The 24,091-nt window shown below is 38.8% G+C and overlaps 1 protein-coding gene across 1 annotated transcript in view; it reads left to right on the plus strand.

Moving 5' to 3' along the window:
* The window catches only part of si:ch211-266g18.10 (titin), a 238,728-nt gene that overhangs the window by 142,725 nt on the left and 71,912 nt on the right, over positions 1-24,091 (plus strand). Inside the window, exons 58-66 of the mRNA XM_045688945.1 lie at positions 418-459; positions 537-584; positions 799-882; positions 3,243-3,287; positions 3,549-3,596; positions 5,347-5,394; positions 5,511-5,558; positions 15,624-15,665; positions 17,263-17,307. Of these exons, the coding sequence (XP_045544901.1) occupies positions 418-459; positions 537-584; positions 799-882; positions 3,243-3,287; positions 3,549-3,596; positions 5,347-5,394; positions 5,511-5,558; positions 15,624-15,665; positions 17,263-17,307 (450 nt within the window). The remainder of the gene's footprint in view (positions 1-417; positions 460-536; positions 585-798; positions 883-3,242; positions 3,288-3,548; positions 3,597-5,346; positions 5,395-5,510; positions 5,559-15,623; positions 15,666-17,262; positions 17,308-24,091) is intronic.

The following is a 24,091-nucleotide window of genomic DNA, read 5'->3' on the forward strand; positions in this document are numbered from 1 at the left end:
AATTTTGAGTGTGACCCCAAATCCAGACCTCCATGGGTTGATAAATTGGATTTCCATTGATTATTTTTGTGTGATTTTGTTGCCAGCACATTCAACTATGTAAAGAAAAAACTATTTAATAGGATTATTTCTTTCATTCAGATCTAGGATGTGTTGTTTAAGTGTTCCCTATATTTTTTTGAGCAGTATATATAATTGGGATCCTAATAAAATTCTAAATATAATACATACCAATTCAAACAGTACAAACAATTTTTTTTTTCAAATACCATTCCATAACATGAAGATTTTTGAAATTAGAATTTAATTTAACTTAAATGATTGGATTTGAATCCAATTCTGCCTTATAGTTATATATTTTAGTCATAAAAAAATGTTATTCCATCTTGATTCTTTTTTGTTTTTTAATACCTGAAGTTCCGAAAGAAGAGAATATCAAGTCAACACCAGTAAAGAAAGGTAAATCAATGCAAAGATATTGGAGTTGTTCATTTACTGTGATAAATAAGGTATACTAAATTGTTTTATTTGTTTAGAACTTGTTGCACCACTGGGGAAAGCACGACCAAACATTGGAATCAAAGGTAGTAACATCCCCCATTTTTTTCATTGTTCTTTTTACATTGAATGTTTTCATACTTTGGGAAGTGAAGCCATTGTTAGATTGTATTTGAATTAATACATAAAACAACTTTGAGATAACAGGGTTAATACAAATTGACACGTTTTCACTACCTTGATTTTCATCATAAGACTTGAAAGATTCTGATGTGGATTGTAATGGTCTTTTTTTGACAGAACCTGAAGTCAATCGCAGAAATCACAGTCACATAAATGCTTCTCTTACAAAGGAGAGAGTTAAAGTTGTACTTGTGAAGAATGGTAAGTGGCATCACTTAAACATAGTATCCATGTTTATGCCCACTGTATTCATTATTTAAACGTTTGTCCTTCTGACTGAAAAGACCTAAAACATATATTTTTAATGTTTCTGTTTTGTTTAGACCTTGTAATGCACAATGATAAGGCAAAACCAACAATATTTATACACCGAATATAAAGATTATTTGATTTTGTGATTTTCTTTAAAAAAATCAGAGCCAGAGAGATTCTTACAATTTTCATATCCAAAATTCTTTACTAACCATACAAAATTCTTACATTAGTAAGTAGATATTACGATCCCACTTTCCAGCAAGTGTCCCTAATACCTATACATATTTACACGGTACCTACAGTGTCTTCATAAAGTATTCACACCTCTTGACTTCTTACACATTTTGTTGTGTTACACTGAATAAAAAAAAGGGTTAAATTGAGATTTTGTGTCACTGGCCTAGAAACAATACCCCAGAATGTCAAAGTGGAATTATATTTTTAGATATTTTTACAAATGAATTAAAAATGAAAAGCTGAAATGTCTTGAGTCAGTAAGTATTAAACCACTTTGTTACGGCAAGCCAAAATACGTTCAGGACTATAAATGGGCTTAACAAGTCAAATAATAAGTTGCATGGAATCACTGTGTGCAAATACGTGTTTAACATGATTCTTAAATGACTACCTCATCTCTGTACCCCATACATATAATTATCTGTAAAGTCACTCAGTCGAGCAATGAATTTCAATCACAGATTCAACCACAAAGACTAGGGATGTTTGCCAATGCCTCTCAAAGAAGGGCACCTATTGGTAGATGGGTAAAAATAAAATAAAAAGCAGATATTGAATATCCGTTTGAGCATGGTGAATTTATTAATCACACTTTGGATGTTGTGTCAATACAGCCAGTAACTACAAATATATAGGCGGCCTTCCTAACTCAGTAGCCGGAGAGGAAGGAAACCACTCAGGGATTTCACCATGAGGCCAATGGTGATTTTCAAATGTTACAGAGATTAATATCTGTAACTGGCTGTGATAGGAGGAATCTGAAAAAGAATCAACAACATTGAAGGCACTAAAGTAAAACTGAAAAAAATGTGGCAAAGAAATGAACTTTATGTCCTGAATTTAAAGCGTTATGTTCGTGGCAAATCCAACACAACACATCACTGAGTACCACTCTTAATATGTTCATGCATGCTGGTGGCTGCATCATGCTATGGGTATGTTTGTCTTTGGCAAAAACATTGGCAAAGACGCCTCACAAGTCCTCAACTGGCAGCTTCATTAAATAGTACTCGCAAAACACCAGTCTCAACATCAACAGTGAAGAGGCGACTACTGGCCTTCCAGGTAGAGTTGCAAAGAAAAAGACATATCTCAGACTGGTCAATAAAAATAAAAGATTAAGATGGGCAAAAGAACACAGACACTGGACAGAGGAACTCTGCCTAGAAGGCCAGCATCCCGGAGTCGCCTCTTCACTAATGAGATTGAGACGAGTGTTTTGTGGGTACTATTTAATGAAGCTGCCAGTTGAGGACATGTGAGGTGTCTGTTTCTCAAACCAGATGCTCTAATGTACTTGTCCTCTTGCTCAGTTGTGCACCGAGGCCTCCCACTCCTCTTTCTATTTTGGTTATAGCCAGTTTGCACTGTTCGGAGAAGGCTGTCATCAAGGAAAATGTTGGCTACTCTGAAGAATCTCAACAATAAAATATAATGTGATTTGTTTAACACTTTTTTGCTTACTTCATGATTCCATATGTGTTAGATCATCATTTCTGATGTCTTCTACAATGTATAAAATAGTAAAAATAAAGAAAAACCCTTGAATAAGTTGGTGTAATAAAACTTTTGACCGGTAGTGTATATCTGGCTAAGGCATGCACAAATTGAGATAATTATCTTAAATATAATGTATAGGGTGAGAGGTGCTTAAGAAATGTAATGCATAATGAAAATGTTAAAATTGAATTACACAAACAGATATTATTCAGACCTCTCCTGCTAAATCATATACTTCCAAATATGAGATCAAACCAGTCCGTATACAGAAAGGTATTGATGTTCCATATCTACAAAAGTTTTGGGCTTTTGTAGAATACCTAGATACTTATGCTCATCTTTTGTTTGTTAGCTGTGTTTGTTAGTAGAGTACTGCTCCACTTATCATGGCTTCTCATTGTTTTTAATTCTTGTTTGATTTAGAGTCAAGCTTATAAAGGGAAAGCCAAAGAAAGCAGCTATAGCAAAATATGGATGGCTCTTATTGCAATATCTGTCCCATTCAGTTCCTCACACATAATATAACTTAATGGGATGCAGTAAAAATGTTGGTTTTTCATTTGATTCAAAACCTGCTCTGAAAGAGAAGGCCATGCCAGCCCCTGCAAAGAAGGGTAATAGAACTTACTCCCATTTTTCTTATTTAATACGTTTATTTGATAACAATCCTAGCATCCTTGGTATTTCATTGTTGTTTACTATGTAACGGTAGCATGTAATTCATGTCTACAGTATATACAGTACATTAGATTACCAATTCCCGGATGTCTGACTTTGGGAAACTTTTTTAATAGAAATTGTTAGTTGTACTTTATGTCTGCCCTAACCTCCATTATCACTATTATCATTGTACTTACATTTGTGTCTTTGTTTAGAACGTGAGGCTCCCAACCCGAAGGCCAAACCAGTATCTCATAAGAAAGGTACTGATTCAATTCAAGGTTTTGTTTTTCTGGGAAACGTTCATTTAGCAGAAGATAGAATTACATGTCTTTTCATTTATTTTGATTCAGTTGTGGTGAAATATGTATATTTGTCTAATTTATTGTGTTACTTATTTTTTTAACTTTAGTTAATTTAGTATTCATATTTTCTTAACTCTATTTCTTGAGCTGCATTGTTGGTTAAGGGCTTGTAAGTAAGCATTTCACGGTAAGGTCTACCTGTTGTATTCGGCGCATGTGACAAATAAAATTTGATTTGATAGTCTTAACATGAACTCCTACTGAATTAAGCATTTCTTGCAGTGAAATTATACACAGGACACGTTTTGACTAGGGAGCGGAGAAATAGGATTTATTTATTTCAGAGAGAATGCAAAATGACTGTGGAGGTGCTGTCTTTATCAGCATCATGAAAGCTGATAGTATTTCAACCACATAAAATTTGCATCCAAGCCGAAATGAAATCTTATCAGAAACAGTTTGGGTTGTTTTCACAGCTTTCAATTTCCTTACAACCAGTCAAACTGATTTCATTTGGACATTTGCACAAAAAAAATCAATTTTTTTATAAAAATGTTATGCATTTGATCCCTGGTCCCCAAACGGTTTTTCTTCTCGAAAGAAGCAGAGATGAACGACAAACTTTACCAATGTCAGCTAGATTGAATCATTCATTCTGACGATTTATGACATTCTGGTGACCTCTATTTAGTCTTCTAGGGCAACATATAGGCTAATGACAGAAGAGAAGCAGCATGTAGCCTAGAAACCTATTTAAATAAAGTCTCTGACTGTAGCCTACAGCACATTTTCAATATTAGCAGGTTAGTGTCGGGTGCGGGCCACAGATTATCACTTTATCAACTATAGTCAGGCGGATGCAGATGAGTTATTAGCAATTGCGGGAGAGTGCAGAGATGAACAACCAGCTGACCAGCGCACTTCTAGTGCCTAGAACTGGGATTGAATACGTGAACCTCGGAGTGGGAGTCTACAGTTTAAAGGCCCATCCACCGTCCCCTATCTTGCAACCTTTCGGTTACTAATCCAATGCTCTAACCACTAGGCTACCTGCCGCCCCTAAGAAACGTTAATAGGCGCTCACATTGCCACTAGTGGACTGTATAGCTTCCACATTTCACCAGGTCCAAATGTAATCTGGTACCTGCAGAATCGGCACCTTCTGGAGTATTCCATAAGAGAATGGGCTGGTTTTATGTTTCATTAAATCAAAGTCCCCTACAAACAAGAGAGCTGTGATCAATATAGTTTTATATAAACACCATTTGTTTTAGTTAATTTTAATAACCAGAATCAGAACCAGGAATCCCCTTCAAAAGGTATTGATTTATTTCAGATTCATCTTCTTTTTTTTTTTTACAAAGTAAAGTTTTTGTGAAAGTGTTCGGTCTGTTTTTACATGTACATACTATGTACAGTAGATTGCATATGGTTTATATATACTGAGAAATTATATATTTTCCCTTCAATATACAACCGCTATCCTCCCCTCACAGCCTACATTGTCAATCAACACTACACAATATTCCACTCAAATGTAATGTTTGCATGACTTTGTAATGTTTTGTCATTTAACAAAAATTTGTGAAATAATCAGGTTCAGGACAAGCAAAATCATCTTGTCCTAAAGCTGATGTTTTTATCATACCTTCAGTTAAGAGCCGTGCTGTAATAATGCTATGTCATTTCTTGTTCCTACTTGATTCAGAACCTGAGGGTGTGAAAGAGATGGACAAACCAGACCTTCTTAAGAAAGGTACAGTATATGGATTTAGTTTCCATGCTCACCCATTCATGTCTTCTGTTAACTTAATACCCTTCGACTATTATTTAGATAGGGTCTCATTCAAAACTGTTCTGTATTTGACCTAGAACCTGAAGCTACAAAAAAGAAGGCTAAACCAGCAACTGTAACGAAAGGTACAGGTGTCGTTTTTGTTCATTTGAATCACTGTTGGATCTCTGTTAGTTCTCTGTTTTCATGTCCTCCGGATCTGATGACACCTGGATATAGCTTAGTTTTCTATATGTACAGCGCCTTCAGAAAGTATCCACACCCATTAACTTTTTCCACATTTTGTTGTGTTACAAAGTGAGATTAAAATAGATCTAATTGTCATTTCTTTGTCAACGATCTACACAAAATACGCTGTAATATCAAAGTGGAAGAAAAATTCTAACATTTGTGAAAACAATATGAAACACAACACACTAACATATCTTGAAGAATCACCTTTGGCAGCAATTACAGCTGTGAGTCTTTCGTGGTATTTTGTATTCGTATATATTATGGATCCGCATTAGCTGCTGCCAAGGCAGCAGGTACTATTCCTGGGGTTCAGCAAAATTAAGGCAGTTTATACAATTTTAAAAACATTACAATACATTCAGACTGTGTGCCCGCAGGCCTCTACTCCACCACTACCACATATATACAGTACAAAATCCATATGTACAAGTATGTATAGTGCATATGCTATCGTGTGTGTGTGTATGCGCCTGTGTTTGTGTTGCGTCACAGTCCCCACTGTTCCTTAACCTCTATGGGCTAGGTGGGACGCAGGCGTCCCCCCCGTGGTGCACTCCATCAACAGCAGGTGCATTTCAAGAGCGGCAAATTTGAATCCAAATAAATGTCAAAATTCAAATTTTTCAAACATACAACTATTTTACACCCTTTGAAAGATAAACATCTCCTTAATCTAACCACGTTTTACGATTTCAAAAAGGTTTTACGGCGAAAGCATAAATTTAGAGTATGTTAGGACAGTACATTTATAAGAGATGTGTGTAATGTTTTGTCAATTCAAAGACAGGGTCACCAAAACCATAAAACCAGCTAAAATGATGCACTAACCTTTTACAATCTCCATCAGATGACACTCCTAGGACATTATGTTAGACAATGCATGCATTTTTAGTTCTATCAAGTTCATATTTATATCCAAAAACAGCGTTTTACTATGGCATTGATGTTGAGGAAATCGTTTCCCTCCAATAACCGGCAGTCAAGTCAGCATCACAAATTAAATAATTAAAATTAGAAAACATTGCTAAAATATTATATTGTCATTTAAAGAATTATAGATTTACATCTCTTGAACGCAATCAACTTGCCAGATTTAAAAATAACCTTACTGGGAAATCACACTTTGCAATAATCTGAGCACTGCGGCCAGAAAAATACGCGTTGCGATACAGACTAGTCGTCATGTTGGGGAGATCTAAAATCGAAAATACTATGTAAATAATCCATTACCTTTGATTCTCTTCATCAGATGTCACTTCCAGGTATCACAGGTCCATAACGAATGTAGTTTTGTTCAAAAAAGCTCATAATTTATGTCCAAAAAGCTCCGTGTTGTTAGCACATGATCTAAGCACATGATCTACGTTGTATAGCATAAATCATTAGGGCCTTTTTTAACCAGAACATGAATAATATTCAAGGTGGACGAATGCATACTCTTTTATAACGTATTGGAACGAGGGTACCCAACATGAACTCGCGCGCCAGGTGTCTAATGGGCCATCATCGTTCCATGGCTCTTGTTCGGTCAGATCTCCCTCCAGAAGACTCAAAACACTTTGTAAAGGCTGGTGACATCTAGTGGAAGCAATAGCAAGTGCCAAAATATTCCTCAGCCCCTGTGTTTTTCAATGGCATAGGTTTAAAGGTAATACAACACATCAGGTATCCACTTCCTGTCAGAAAATGTCTCAGGGTTTTGCCTGCCAAATGAGTTCTGTTATACTCACAGACACCATTCAAACAGTTTTAGAAACTTTAGAGTGTTTTCTATCCAGATATAATAAGTATATGCATATTCTAGTTACTGGGTAGGATTAGTAACCAGATTAAATCGGGTAAAAAAAATGTATCCAGCCGTGCAAATACTGCCCCCTAGCCCTAACAGGATAAGGTGTTTTAATAATCTGTTTTTGAAATCAAATTTTACTGCTTGCATGAGTTACTTGATGTGGAGTAGAGTTCCATGTAATCATGGCTCTATTTAGTACTGTGCACCTTCCATAGTCTGTTCTGGACTTGGGGACTGTGAAGAGACCTCTTGTGGCATGTCTTGTGGGGTATGCATGGGTGTCCCAGTAGTTCAAACAGACAGCTCGGTGCATTCAACATTTCAATACCTCTCATAAACACAAGCAGTGAAGAAGTCGATCTCTCCTCCACTTTGAGCTAGGTGAGATTGACATGCATATTATTAATATTTGCTCTCTGTGTACATCCAAATGCCAGCTGTGCTGCCCTGTTCTGAACCAATTGCAATTTTCCTAAGTCCTTTTTTGTGGCACCTGACCACACGACTGAACAGTAGTCTAGGTGCGACAAAACTAGGGCCTGTAGGACCTGCCTTGTTGACAAGTGCTGACAAGAAGGTAGAGCAGCGCCTCATCATAGACATACTTCTCCCCATCTTAGCTACTGTTGTGTCAATATGTTTGACCATGACAGTTTACAATCCAGGGAATCTCCAAGCTGTTTAGTCACCTCAACTTGCTCAATTTACACATTATTTATTACAAGATTTAGTTGAGGTTTAGGGTTTAGTGAATGATTTGTCCCAAATACAATGCATTTAGTTTTAGAAATATTTATTTAACTTATTCCTTGCCATCCACTCTGAAACTAACTGCAACTCTTTATTGAGTGTTGCAGTCATTTCAGTCGCTGTAGTAGATGTATAGTCTTGAGTCATCCGCATACATAGAAACTCTGGCTTTCCTCAAAGGGCCTAGACAGCTCTCTTGGAGAATTCCTGATTCTACGTGGATTATGTTGGAGAGGCTTCCATTAAAGAACACCCTCTGTGTTCTGTTAGACAGGTAACTCTTTATCCACAATATAGCAGCGTGTGTAAAGCCATAACACATACGTTTTGCCAGCAGCAGACTATGATCGATAATGTCAAAGGCTGCACTGAAATCTAACAAAACAGAAACCACCATCTTTTTATCATAAATTTCACATAGCCAATTTGTGTATGTGCTGTGCTTGTTGATTGTCCTTCTCTAAGCATGCTGAAAGTGAGTTGTGAATTTGTTTATTGTAAAATAGCATTGTATCTGGTCAAACTATTTTTTCCAAAAGTTTACTAAGGGTTAATAACAGGCTGATTGGTCGGCTATTTGAGCCAGCTTTACTATTCTTAGGTAGCGGAATTAATTTAGCTTCCCTCCAAGCCTGAGGGCACACACTTTCTAGTATTCTTCAATTGAAGATGTGGCAAATAGGAGTGGCAATATCGTCCGCTATTATCTTCCATCCAAGTTGTCAGACCGCGGTGGCTTGTCATCGTTAATAGACAACAATAATTTTTTGTTCACCTCTTCCACACTAACTTTACGGAATTTATAAGTTCAATGCTTGTCTCTCATAATTTGGTCAGATATACTTGGATGTGTATTGTCAGCGTTTGTTGCTGGCATGTTATATCTAATTTTGCTAATCTTGCCAATGAAAAAATCATTAAAGTAGTTGGCAATATCAGTTGTTGTGATGAATAAGCCATCTGTTTCAATGAATGATGGAGCTGAGTTTGCCTTTTTTCCCAGAATTTCATTTAAGGCGCTCAAAAACGTTTTACTATCATTCTTTATTTAATTTATCTTGGTTTCATAGTGTAGTTTCTTCTTCTTTTTATTCAGTTAAGTCACATGTTTTCTCAATGATTTCTGCAATAAGTTTGCCAATCGGTTGTGCAGCCAGATTTATTTGCCATTCCTTTTGCCTCATCCCTCTCAACCATACATTTTTTCAATTCCTCATCAATCAACGGGGATTTAACCATTTTACAGTCAGTTTCTTAATAGGTGCATGCTTACTGCAACTGGAATAAGCAATTTCATGAATGTGTCAAGTGCAATGTCTGTTTGCTCCTCATTACACACGGACCAACAGATATTTTTTAGTAACATAGGAATCACTACAAAACGTATTGTATGACCTATATTAGGCCCAGACTTTGGAACTTTGGTTTTCCTTGATATGGCTACTATATTGTGATCACTACATCCGATGGATCTTGAAACTGCTTTCAAGAAAATTTCTGCAGCATTCGTGAAGATGTGATCAATAATTAATGATGATTTCATTCCTGTGCTGTTTGTAACTACCCTGGTAGGTTGACTGATAACCTGAACCAGGTTGCAAGCAATGGTTACAGTTTGAAGCTTTTTCTTGAGTGGGCAGCTTGATGAAAGGCAGTCAATATTTAAATCACCCAGAAAATATACCTCTCTGTTGATATCACATACATTATCAAGCAATTCACACATTTTATCCAGATACTGACTGTTAGCACTTAGTGGTCTATAGCAGCTTCCCACCAAAATGGGCTTAAGGTTAAGGTGAGCCATATTACATCAGCAGTATTTGACATGAGATCCTCTCTAACCTTTACAGGAATGTGGTTCTGAATATTAACAGCAAAACCTCCACCATTGCTATTTCTGTCTTTTCTGAAAACGTTATAACCTTGTATTGCTACCACTGTATCGTCAAAGGTATTATCTAAGTGAGTTTCAGAGATAGTCAGAATATGAATGTAATATGTTGCTAACAAATTATTGATTTCATGAACCTTGTTTCTTAAAATACATATATTAATGTGGGCTATTTTGAGTACTTTTCTTCTGGGATGCTTACTTGCTTTCATTGCTTTACTGGGAAGCTTAGCAGCAGTAGATGTGCTGATGTTCTTTATGTTAGTGCAGGATGAGCTGCTCACAGTGGACTTCCTCCTAGGGCACGCCGGCTTAGTGCTAACAGTATAAATGTGGTTCATATGCACATGATTACTGCATATAATAGTTGTATGATTAGTAGAGGCATTCGGGGCGGGTAAAGGGACATCAATTAGTTTACTTATATTGTGTCTACTGATGCCCCTGGTGTAATGTACAATTGCTGAAGCATTATGACAACTATGTGTCACAACAGTAGGGATTCACTGAGCTGGGCTTGAGTCATTGATAAGTCATTGTCTCAACGTAGCCTTATAGTGCTGTGAAAGGATCCAGGATCCCAAATGATTTGGGTGGATTCCATCCTCCTTCCAAAACATGTTTTGTTTCCAAAAGGTGTTGAAGTTGTCAACAAAAGCTACACCCATTGAGCTGCAATAATCACGTAACCAATTGTGAAGAGAAAGAATCCAGCTAAAGCCTTCAATGCCGCGATTCAGAGATGGCAGAGGGCCAGATACGATGGGTCTTTTGTTAGTGTTTAGCAGATAGTCAATCAACTCTTTAAAATCCAGTTTCAACTGTTCAGAACTGCCCTTCATAATGTCATTAAAACCCACATGGACTACGATAGAATCGATTTCCTTTTCGTGGCGTAGTACTTTCGGGAGCAGCTTAGTAATGTAATTTGCTCGAGCTCCGGGATAAGACATTGTTTTTTCACAAGGAACAGTCACATTTCTTACCATGGAGCAACCCAGAATTATGGCTGGCGAGAAGGACGAGCAAATCCGCCGACTCCCACGCTTCTCAGGATTCGGAGAACATCTTATGGACGGGAGATATGCCGGATAACTTTGAGGCCTGCCACATCCAGGGACAGAAGGTTGTAGACTACGTAGTTGTAGGCACTGCGGTCGCAGACACAGGCACCCCCAGCGACGAAGGTGCAGGAAGATCAGGCCACAGGACGGCAAAACTATTCACTGTTTGTATCCTCTCCGGGCCTCTCGTTGGGAGTGTATACTGCTTTGTGGGAAGTCGCCGTCTTCGGCTTCCATGGCTCGTGACATGCAACCATTGTTGATTGTCTTGCTCCTCTTGCTGAGCTCCTTCTACTCCGCTATCAGATGGGAGAGCTCCGGGCAACACCGGCCAGTGAAAAGGCGGAGATGCATCCAACAAGCACAAACACAGCCCAGCCACTGATGTAGAAAATGTTAACATTTATCACTCTATGTTTTCCCCAGTTTCTTACATAGGCTGGCGACCTGCATGATCAATGAAGCCACCCCAAGCCTAAAATCCTCTGCATGTAAACAATTGCCGCATTAGAACTCCAAGTTGTCCAGTTTATCCCGAAACAGTGCCTAATAGATACAGCTCCTACAGCGCAGGAACCGTTAATTTATTTCTCCAGACAAAGAGGTCTCCATTACAAAACTCATCTGATACCAACTTTGTTAGCTTGATGGCTAACAGCTTAGCGTGTCCGTCAATCAGGCTTAAACCTGTCTGTTAATGTTGGGGCGACAGGTTAGCAATGAACCCCGAGTCGGGATTGCTAACAAGGCTGGAAATTCAAAACATCAAAAATCTAATAATTTCAATTTCTCAAACAATCAACTATTTTACACAATTTAAAAGATAAACATCTCCTTAATCTAACCACATTGTTCGATTTTCAAAGAGGCTTTACAGCAAAAGCATAAAGTTAGATTATGTTAGGACAGTACATAGCCACAAAAGTACAAACATCCATTTTCAATTCAAGGTCAGGCGTCACCAAAAGCAGAAACCAGCTAGAATTATGCACTAACCTTTGTCAATCTCCATCAGATGACACTCCTAGGACATTATGTTATACAATACATGCATTTTTTGTTCCATCAAGTTCATATTTATATCCAAAAACAGCATTTTACAGTAGCGTGAAATTCAGATTTTTTTCTTCTCTGAAATGCTTCCGGTGAACGTAACAAAATTACTATTCGAAAACATTGGTAAATTATAATATTGTCATTCAAAGAATAATATATTATCATCTCGTAATTGCTACCGAATGGCCAGATCTCAAAATAACTTTACTGGGAAATCACATTTTGCAATAAACGGGGTGCTATGCTAAGAACAATAAGCTATGCTATACAGTTAGCATCATCTAATATCGATAATAACATTGTAAATATCCCCTTACCTTTGATTATCTCCATCAGAAGGCACTGCCAGGAATCCCAGGTCTGGAACAAATGTGGTTTCTTTTGACAAAGTTCATAATTTATGTCCAAATAACACCAAGTAGTTATCGTTCATTATGCTCCCACAAAACGTGGTGGGGGGTTGTAAAATCACGCCCGAAAAGCTAAAAAAACTAGTAAATAATCTATTTACGTTCGTTCAAACATGTCAAACGTTGTTTAGCATTAATCTTTTGGTCCATTTTTAACGTTAAACATCAGTAATATTTTCACACAACCTATCCTATGTCTAGATAAACAATAATGACAAACTCACGCTTCTCAGATTTATGCGCAGGCGCAAAAAAATGAAGTGACGACATGTCAACTTCCTTGCATTCTAATTTGCTCTCTGTTTATCATAGACGCTTCAAACAACTTTATAAAGATCGTTGACATCTAGTGGAAGCCGTAGGTGTTGCGAAATGAATCCTTTCTCACTATGGTATCTATAAAACAATGACACTAAATAGTACAGTCACAAAATTCACATTTTTTTTCAATCTATTTTTCACAGGTTTTTGCCTGCAATATGAGTTTTGTTATACTTACAGACACCATTCAAACGGTTTTAGAAAATTCAGAGTGTTTTCCTAGCTTCTGAGTTGGTGTAGGAGGCAGTTAAAAATGGGCACATATTTTTTTCAAAATTTCTCAATACTGCCCCCGAGCCCCAACAGGTTAAGGGTCATTCCAGGACAAGAAATAGCGGTCCTTGCTGTTAATAGCTAACCACGTCGTGGAATCCACGCAAAACCTAGTTCTGTATTTGTATTTATTGAATATCGGTTTTGTTTCAATCAAAATTAACAAACCAAGTGTTTTCCAGTTTACAATTTTCAGCTGCGCACTCTGATGACGTGACGTGAATTTGCTTTGCGAAAGTATCTCAGGCAGTAAGTCTCTAAATGCTTTCCACACCTGGATTGTGCAATATTTGCCCATTATTCTTTACAAAATTCTTCAAGCTCTGTTAATCATTGCTAGACAACCATTTCCAGGTCTTGCCATAGATTTTCAATCAGATTTAAGGAACTCAGGAACATTCACTCTCTTATTGTAAAGCAACTCCAGTGTAGATTTGGCCTTGTATTTTAGGTTATTGTCCTAATGAAAGGTGAATTAATCCCCCAGTGTCTGGTGGAAAGCAGACTGAACCAGGTTTCCCTCTATGATTTTGCCTGTGCTTAGCTCCATTCTGTTTATTTTTTATCCTGAAAAACTCCCCGGTCCAATTACAAGCAGACCCGTAACATGATACAGTCACTACTATGCTTAAAAATATGGGGAGTGGTACTCAGTAATATGTCGTATTTGCCCCAAACATAACACTTTGTATTCAGAACAAAAAGTAAAAATTGCTTTGCCACATTCTTTGCAGTATTACATTAGTGCCTTTTTGTAAACAGGATGCATACTTTGGAATATTTATATTCAGTGTAGGCTTCCTTCTTTTCACTCTGTCAATTAGGTTAGTATTGTGCAGTAACTACAATGTATTTGATCCATCCTGTTTTCTCCCATCACAACCATTAAACTCTGTAACTGTTTTAAAGTCACCATTGGCCTCATGGTGAAATCTCTGAGCGGTTTCCTTCCTCTCGGGCAACTGAGTTAGGAAAGACACCTGTATCTTTGTAGTTATTGAGGGTATTGATAGATCATTTGTTGCGCCATCTGTTGCACCTATTGCTGTTGCGCCTTCTTCACCACACTGTCTGTGTGGGTGGACCATTTCGGTTTGTCAGTGATGTGTACGCCCAGGAACTTGAAGCTTTCCACTTTCTCCACTGCGGTCCCGTCGAAGTGGATAGGGGGGTGCTCCCTCTGCCTCTTTCCTGAAGTCCGCAATCAGCTCCTTTGTTTTGTTGACGTTGAGTGAGAGGTTATTTTCCTGGCACCACACTCCCAGAGCCATCACCTCCTCCTTGTAGGCTGTCTTGTTATTGTTGGTAATCAGGCCTAGCACTGTTGTGTTGTCTGCAAACTTGATGATTGAGTTGGAGGCGTGCATGGCCATGCAGTCATGGGTGAACAGGGAGTACAGGAGGGGGCTAGGCACGCCCCAGTGTTGAGAATCAGCAAAGTGGAGGTGTTGTTTCCTACCTTCACCACCTGGGGGTGGCCCATAAGGAAGTCCAGGACCTAGTTGCGCAGGGCGGGGTTCAGACCCAGGGCCTCGAGCTTAATGATGAGCTTGGAGGGTAATATGGTTTTGAATGCTGAGCTATAGTCAATGAACAGCATTCTTACATAGGTATTCCTCTTGCCCAGATGGGATAGGGCAGTGTGCAGTGCGATGGTCTGTGGATCTAGTGGGGCGGTTTTTGAAATTTGCTGTTCGACTGAGGGACCTTACAGATAATTGTATGTGTGGGGCCCAGAGATGAGGTAGTCATAAAAAAATAATGTTAGACACTATTATTGCACAGAGTCCATGCAACTTATGTGACTTGTTAAGCAAGTGTTCACTCCTGAACTTAATTAGGATTGCCATAACAAAGAGGTTGAATACTTATTGACTCAAGACATTTCAGCATTTCATTTTTAATTAATAACAATTCCAAAAAACATAATTCCACTTTGACATTATGGGTTATTGTGTGTAGGCCAGTGACAAAAAAACTAAATTTAATAAATTTTAAATTCACGTTGTAACACAACAAAAATGTGGAAAACGTCAAGGGGTGTGAATTCTTTCTGAAGGCTCTGTATGTTCTCTGTGTATGTTTTTTAATACTGTGAAATAATTTTTTGTAACGTAAAAAAACAATATACATAATAGATTCACACCCCTTTTGATAACTTTACAGAACTATACAACCCCTTTAGACAAACACTGAAATCAGTGGAGGCTGCTGGGCAGAGGACAGCTCACAATAATGGCTGTAATGGGAATCAATGGAATGGTATCAACCACATGGAAACCACGTGTTTTATGTCATTCCATTGACTCTATTCCAGACATTATTATGAGCCGTCCACCCCTCAGCAGCCTCCACTGACTGAAATGTACGCTAACATTTATTTCCTATACTACCAGTGGTTTCCAAAGAGACGGCCAAACATGTCCCTGTAAAGACAGGTAATTACGTGGTGTTCAACTGCTGACATTAAGCTGCATTTAAGCTTTTTCATGTAACAAAGCATTTTCTCTGAGGGGCTGCCAAAATTTGATAATTTCTTAAAAAGCCCAGTGCAGTCAAAAATGTGATTTTCCTGTTTGTGTGTGTGTGTGTGTATATATACAGTGCATTTGGAAAGTATTCAGACCCCTTTACATTTTTCACATTTTGTTACATTACAGCCTTATTCTAAAATGGATTAAATAAAAACATTTCCTCAGCAATCTACTCACAAAACCCCATAGTGACAAAGTGAAAACAGGTTTTTAGACATTTTTGCAAAAAATAAATACCTTATTTAGACCCTTTGCTATGAGACTTGAAATTGAGCTCAGGTGCATCTTGTTTCCATTGATCATCCTTGATTGGAGTCCACCTGTGGTAAATTAAATTGATTGGTCATTATTTGGAAAGGTACACACCTGTCTATATAAGGTCCCACAGTTGACAGTGCATGTCAGAGCAAAAACCAAGCCATGAGGTCGAAGTAATGATCTGTAGAGCTCCATGACAGGATTCTATCGAGGCACAGATCTGGGGAAGGATACAAATAAAATTCTGCAGCATTGAAGGTCCCCAAGAACAGTGGCCTCCATCATTCTTAAATGGAAGAAGTTGGAACTACCAAGACTCTCGTTAGAGCTGGCTGCCCGACCAAATTGAGCAATCGGGGAAGAAGGGCCTTGGTCATGTAGGTGACCAAAAACCAGATGGTCACTCTGACAGAGCTCTAGAGTTCCTATGTGGAGATGGAATAAACTTCCACAAGGACAACCATCTCTGCAGCACTAACCAATCAAGCATTTATGGTAGAGTGAACTCTTTGGTCTCAATGCCAAGTGTCACGTCTGAAGGAAACCTGGCACCATCCCTACGGTGAAGCATGGTGGTGGCAGCATTATACTGCTGGGATGTTTTTCAGTGGCAGGGACTGGGAGACTAGTCAGGATCGAGGGAAAGATGAACAGAGCAATGTACAGAGAGACCTTTGATGAAAACCTGCTCCAGAGCGCTCAGGACTGGTACGAAGGTTCACCTTCCAACAGGACAACGACCCGAAGCACACAGCCAAGCACATAGCCATGACAATGCAGGAGTGGCTTCGGGACAAGTTTCTGAATGTGCATGAGAGGCCCAGCCAGAGGCTGGACTTGAACCCGATCTAACATCTCTGGAGAGACCTGAAAATAGCTGTGCAGCGACGTTCCCCATCCACCCTGATAGAGCTTGTGAGGAATGGGCGAAACTCCCCAACTACAGTTTGCCAAGCTTGTAGCGTCATACCCAAGACAATTCTATGCTTTTTGCTTTGTCATTATGGGATATTGTGTGTATATTGATGAGGGGGGAAAAAATGATGTAATCAATTTTAGAACAAGACTGTAAGGTAACAAAATGTGGAAAAAGTCAAGGGGTCTGAATACTTTCCGAATATACTGTACATGCTTACAGCAAGTAATGTAATACATGCTCTACCACGTATGTTGATGAACAGCACATTGTTTGAATGTAAAGGTAATAGGTACATTGTTCAGATGTTATTATCTCCTGTCAAAGCAGATACTCCCAAAGAAAAGGACAAACCAGTAGCTGTTAAGAAAGGTACTGATAGTTTTTGGCCTCTTAAGAATGCTTTAGAATTTTGTAATGCTCAACAGTGCTTCCTAGGCTTCTTTAGCAGCAACACGGTAACAACTGATCTGCTGGTTTATCCTTGTGGATTTTTTATTGCAATCAAGCTTAGCTTAGCATGCCGGTGCATGTAATCTCCTGTTAGTAGTGTTTTAAGAAATCCAGCTGTATTGCGTAGCATAGGTCTACATTGGTTGCAATGGTTGCAATTGACTCGTTGGTTTTTATGGGGTTTACTATCATATCCTAACAGCCCTCTTGTTTTAACCTGTTGGGTCTAGGGGGCAGCATTTGCACGTCTGGATAAAAAAAATGTACCCGATTTAATCTGGTTACTAATCCTACCCAGTAACTAGAATATGCATATACTTATTATATATGGATAGAAAACACTCTAAAGTTTCCAAAACTGTTTGAATGGTGTCTGTGAGTATAACAGAACTCATTTGGCAGGCAAAACCCTGAGACATTTTCTGACAGGAAGTGGATACCTGATGTGTTGTATTGACTTTAAAGCTATCCCATTGAAAGACACAGGGGTTTAGGAATATTTTGGCACTTCCTATTGCTTCCACTAGATGTCACCAGCCTTTACAAAGTGTTTTGAGTCTTCTGGAGGGAGATCTGACCGAACAAGAGCCATGGAACGGTGATGTCCCATTAGACACCTGGCGCGCTACTTCATGTTGGGTACCCTCGTTCCAATACGTTATAAAAGGCTATGCATTCGTCCACCTTGAATATTATTCATGTTCTGGTTAAAAAAGGCCCTAATGATTTATGCTATACAACGTTTGACATGTTTGAACGAACGGAAATATATTTTTTCCCCTCGTTCATGACGAGAAGTCCGGCTGGCTTACATCATGTGCTAACGAGACGGAGATTTTTGGACATAAATGATGAGCTTTTTTGAACAAAACTACATTCGTTATGGACCTGTGATACCTGGAAGTGACATCTGATGAAGAGAATCAAAGGTAATGGATTATTTACATAGTATTTTCGATTTTAGATCTCCCCAACATGACGTCTAGTCTGTATCGCAACGCCGTATTTTTCTGGGCACAGTGCTCAGATTATTGCAAAGTGTGATTTCCCAGTAAGGTTATTTTTAAATCTGGCAAGTTGATTGCGTTCAAAAGATGTAAATCTATAATTCTTTAAATGACAATATAATATTTTAACAATGTTTTCTAATTTTAATTATTTAATTTCTGACGCTGACTTGACTGCCGGTTATTGGAGGGAAACGATTTCCTCAACATCAATGCCATAGTAAAACGCTGTTTTTGTATATAAATATGAACTTGATAGAACTAAAAATGCATGCATTGTCTAACATAATGTCCTAGGAGTGTCATCTGATGGAGATTGTAAAAGGTTAGTGTATCATTTTAGCTGGTTTTATGGTTTTGGTGACCCTGTCTTTGACTTGACAAAACATTACACACAACTCTTGTAAATGTACTGTCCTAACATACTCTAAATTTATGCTTTCGCCGTAAAACCTTTTTGAAATCGTAAAACGTGGTTAGATTAAGGAGATGTTTATCTTTCAAATGGTGTAACATAGTTGTATTTTTGAAAAATTTGAATTTTGACATTTATTTGGATTCAAATTTGCCGCTCTTGAAATGCACCTGCTGTTGATGGAGTGCACCACAGGTGGCACGCTAGCGTCCCACCTAGCCCCAAGAGGTTAAATTTCCTTTGACCTTTACCCTATGGGGCGGCAGCGTATTCTAGTGGTTAGAGCATTGGACTAGTAACCAAAAGGTTACTAGCTTAATGAGGAGTTTGGAGGGTACTATGGTGTTGAATGCTGAGCTGTAGTCAATGAACAGCATTCTTACATAGGTGTTCCTCTTGTCCAGATGAGATTGTGCAGTGTAATGGCAATTGCATCGTCTGTGGACCTATTGGGGCTGTAAGCAAATTGGAGTGGGTCTAGGGTAACAGGTAGGGTGGAGGTGATATGATCCTTGACTAGTTTCTCAACCAGATTCACGAGGAATGCTTTTCCAACAGTCTTGAAGGACTTCACTCTGCAGTCCAACTCATCACAAACCATCTCAATTCGGTTAAAGTCGGGTGATTGTGGAGGCCAGGTCATCTGATGCAGCACCCCATCACTCCCCTTCTTGGTCACATAACCCTTACACAGCCTGGAGGTGTCCTGTTGAAAAAAAATCATAGTCCCACTATGCGCAAACCAGATGGGATGGAGTATCGCTGCAGAATCCTGTGGTAGCCATGCTGGTTAAGTGTGCCATGAATTCTAAATAAATCCCTGACAGTGTCACCAGCAAAGCACCCCCACACCATCACACCTCCTTTAACTTCTATGGACTACGTGGGACCCAGCCAGTGAAATATCAGGGTGCAAATTTAAAAACAACCAAATGTCATAATTCAACTTTCTCAAACATACAACTATTTTACACCATTTTAAAGATACACTTCTCCTTGATGTAACCACATTGTCCGATTTCAAAAAGGCTTTACAGCGAAAGATTAGATTATGTTAGGAGAGTACAGACAAAAATAATCATACAGCCATTTTCCAAGCAAGGACATGTGTCAATAAAACCCAAAACACAGCTAAATGAAGCACTAACATTTGACGATCTTCATCAGCTGACACTCCTAGGACTTTATGTTACACAATACATGTATGTTTTGTTCGATAAAGTTCATATTTATATCCAAAAACAGCATTTTACATTGGCGCGTGATGTTCAGAAAATGTATTCCCACCAAAACGTCCAGTGAATGTGCATATCAATTTACAAAAATACTCATCATAAACGTTAACAAAATATATAACAATTATTTAAAGAATTATAGATAGACTACTCCTGGATGCAACCGCTGTGTCAGATTTTAAAATAGCTTTACGGAGAAAGCACATTTTTCAATATTCTGAGTACATAGCTCAGCCATCACGGCGAGCTATACAGACACCCGCCAAGTTCGGGGCAACCTAAACACAGAATTAGTATTAGAAATATTCCCTTACCTTTGCTGATCTTCGTCAGAATGCACTCCCAGGACTGCTACTTCCACAAGAAATGTTGTTTTTGTTCGAAATAATCCATATTTATGTACAAATACCTCTGCTTTGTTCGTGCGTACAGATCACTTATCCAAAGGCATAACGCGCGAGCGTGGAACCAGACACGAAAAGTCAAAATGTTTCATTACCGTACTTAGAAGCATGTCAAACGCTGTTTAAAATCAATCTTTATGATATTTTTAACGTAAAATTGCGATAATATACCAACCGGCCAATAGCATATTCATTCAAGAAGAAAAAGAAGGAACGGGGTGCTCGCATGACCGCGCATATCCAGTCCCTTTGTGTCCAGGCAGTCCACTCAGAAACTGAGCTCCTATTATCTGCCCAGTGACAGGAGAATGCTCAAACCACTTTCTGAAGGCTGTTGACAGCCAATGGAAGCCTTAGGAAGTGCAACGTCACCCCACAGACACTGTAGTTTTGATAGAGAATCAAAAGAAGAACTACAATTCTCAGACTTTCCACTTCCTGCTTGGATTTTTCTCTGGTTTTTGCCTGCCATATGAGTTCTGTTATACTCACAGACACCATTCAAACAGTTTTAGAAACTTCATAGTGTTTTCTATCCAAACCTACTAATATTATGCATATTCTAGTTTCTGGGCCAGATTAGTAACCTGTTTAAATTGGGTACGTTTTTCATCCGGCCGTGAAAATACTGCCCCCTAGCCCAGACAGTTTAATTTTATTTAACCTTTATTTAACCAGGTACGCTAGTTGAGAACAAGTTCTCATTTACAACTGCAACCTGGCCAAGATAAAGCAACGCAGTGCGACAAAAACAACAATCAATCAAATGTATTTATAAAGCCCTTTTTACATCAGCTGATGTCACAAAGTGCTGCACAGAAACCCAGCCTAAAACCCCAAACAGCAAGCAATGCAGGTGTAGAAGCACAGTGGCTAGGAAAAACTCCCTAGAAAGGCCAGAACCTAGGAAGAAACCTAGAGCGGAACCAGGCTATGAGAGGTGGCCAGTCCTCTTCTGGCTGTGCCGGGTGGAGATCATACAGAACATGGCCAAGATGTTCAAATGTTCATAGATGACCAGCAGGGTCAAATAATAATAATCACAGTGGTTGTGGAGGGTGCAACAGGTCAGCACCTCAGGAGTAAATGTCAGTTGGCTTTTCATAGCCGATCATTCAGAGTATCTCCCTAGAGAGTTGAAAACAGCAGGTCTGGGACAGGTAGCACGTTTTACCGAGTTACACATAAATACAGAGTTAGACATAAGCAAACGTATAGTCAATAACACAATAGAAAAATCTACGTACAGTGTGTGCAAATGTAGAAAAGTAGGGAAGTAAGGCAATAAATTGGCCATAGAGGCTAAATAATTACAATTTAGCATTAACATTGGAGTGATCGATGTGCAGATGATGACGGGCAAGTAGAAATACTGGGGTGCAAAAGAGCAAAAGAATAAATAACAATATGGAGATGAGATAGTTGGGTGTGCTATTTACAAATTGGCTGTGTACAGGTACAGTGATCGGTAAGCTGCTCTGACAGCTGATGCTTAAAGTTAGAGAGGGAGATATAAGACTCCAGCTTCAGTGCAGCTTTTTGCAATTCGTTCCAGTCATTGGCAGCAGAGAACTGGATTAAAGGCGGCCAAAGTAAGTGTTGATTTTGGGGATGACCAGTGAAATATACCTGCTGGAGCGCGTGCTATGGTGGGTGTTGCTATGGTGACCAGTGAGCTGAGATAAGGCAGGGCTTTACCTAGCAAAGACTTATAGATGACCTGGAGCCATTGAGTTTGCTACTGTGAAGTAATTATTTGGGCTGCAATTTCTGATGTCCAGTTAACCTCTTGGGGCTATGTGGGACGCTAGCGTGCCACCCGTGGTGCAACCTATCGACAGCAGGTGCATTTCAAGAGCGGCAAATTTGAAACCAAATAAATGTCAAAATTCAAATTTTTCAAACATACAACTATCTTACACCCTTTGAAAGATAAACATCTCCTTATTCTAACCACGTTGTCCGATTTCAAAAAGGTTTTACGGCGAAAGCATAAAGTTAGATTATGTTAGGAGAGTACATTGACAATAGCTGTGTGTAATGTTTTGTCAATTCAAAGACAGGCGTCACCAAAACCATAAAACCAGCTAAAATGATGCACTAACCTTTGACAATCTCCATCAGATGACACTCCTAGGACATTATGTTAGACAATGCATGCATTTTTAGTTCTATCAAGTTCATATTTATATCCAAAAACAGCGTTTTACTATGGCGTTGATGTTCAGGAAATCGTTTCCCTTCAATAACCGGAAGTCAAGTCAGCACCACAAATTAAATAATTAAAATTAGAAAACATTGGTAAAATATTATATTAACATTTAAAGAATTATAGATTTACATCTCTTGAACGCAATCGACTTGCCAGATTTAAAAATAACCTTACTGGGAAATCACACTTTGCAATAATCTGAGCACTGCGCCCAGAAAAATACGCTTTGCGATACAGACAAACGGCCATGTTGGAGAGATCTAAAATCGAAAATACTATGTAAATAATCCATTACCTTTGATTCTCTTCATCAGATGTCACTTCCAGGAATCCCAGGTCCATAACGAATGTAGTTTTGTTCAAAAAGCTCATAATTTATGTCCAAAAAGCTCCGTGTTGTTAGCACATGATCTAAGCCCGCCGGACTTCACTTCATGAACGAGGGGAAAAAATATATTTACGTTCGTTCAAACATGTCAAACGTTGTATAGCATAAATCATTAGTGCCTTTTTTAACCAGAACATGAATAATATTCAAGGTGGACGAATGCATTCTCTTTTAAAACGTATTGGAACGAGGGTACCCAACATGACCTCGCGCACCAGAGTCTAATCGGCCATCACCGTTCCAAGGCTCTTGTTCGGTCAGATCTCATAGTAGAAGACTCAAAACACTTTGTAAAGTCTGGTGACATCTAGTGGAAGCAATAGGAAGTGCCAAAACATTAATCAGCCCCTGTGTGTTTCAATGGCATAGGCTTAAAGTTAATTCAACACATCAGGTATCCACTTCCTGTCAGAAAATGTATCAGGGTTTTGCCTGCCAAATGAGTTCTGTTATACTCACAGACACCATTCAAACAGTTTTAGAAACTTTAGGGTGTTTTCTATCCATATATAATAAGTATATGCATATTCTAGTTACTGGGTAGGATTAGTAACCAGATTAAATCGGGTACTTTTTTTTTATCCAGCCGTGAAAATACTGCCCCCTAGCCCCAACAGGTTAACTCTAACGAACGTATCCTCTGCAGCAGAGGTAACTCTGGGTATTCCTTTCTTGTGGCGGTCCTTATGAGAGCCAGTTTCATCATAGCGCTTGATGGTTTTTGCTACTGCTCTTGAAGAAACTTTAAAAGTTCTTGAAATTTTCCGGATTGACTGACCTTCATGTCTTAAAGTAATGATGGACTGTCGTTTCTCTTTCTTTATTTGGGCTCCCGAGTGGCGCAGCGATCTAAGGCACTGCATCTCAGTGCTAGAGGGGTCACTACAGACCTTGGTTTGATTCCAAGCTGTATCACAACCGGCCGTGATTGGGAGTCTGACAGGGCGGTGCACAATTGGCCCAGGGTAGTCCGGGTTAGGGTTTGGCCGCGGTAGGCCGTCATTGTTAAATAAGAATTAGTTCTTCACTGACTTGCCTAGTT

This window comes from Salmo salar, chromosome ssa11, assembly GCF_905237065.1.
Source record: "Salmo salar chromosome ssa11, Ssal_v3.1, whole genome shotgun sequence".
Lineage (NCBI taxonomy): Eukaryota > Metazoa > Chordata > Actinopteri > Salmoniformes > Salmonidae > Salmo > Salmo salar.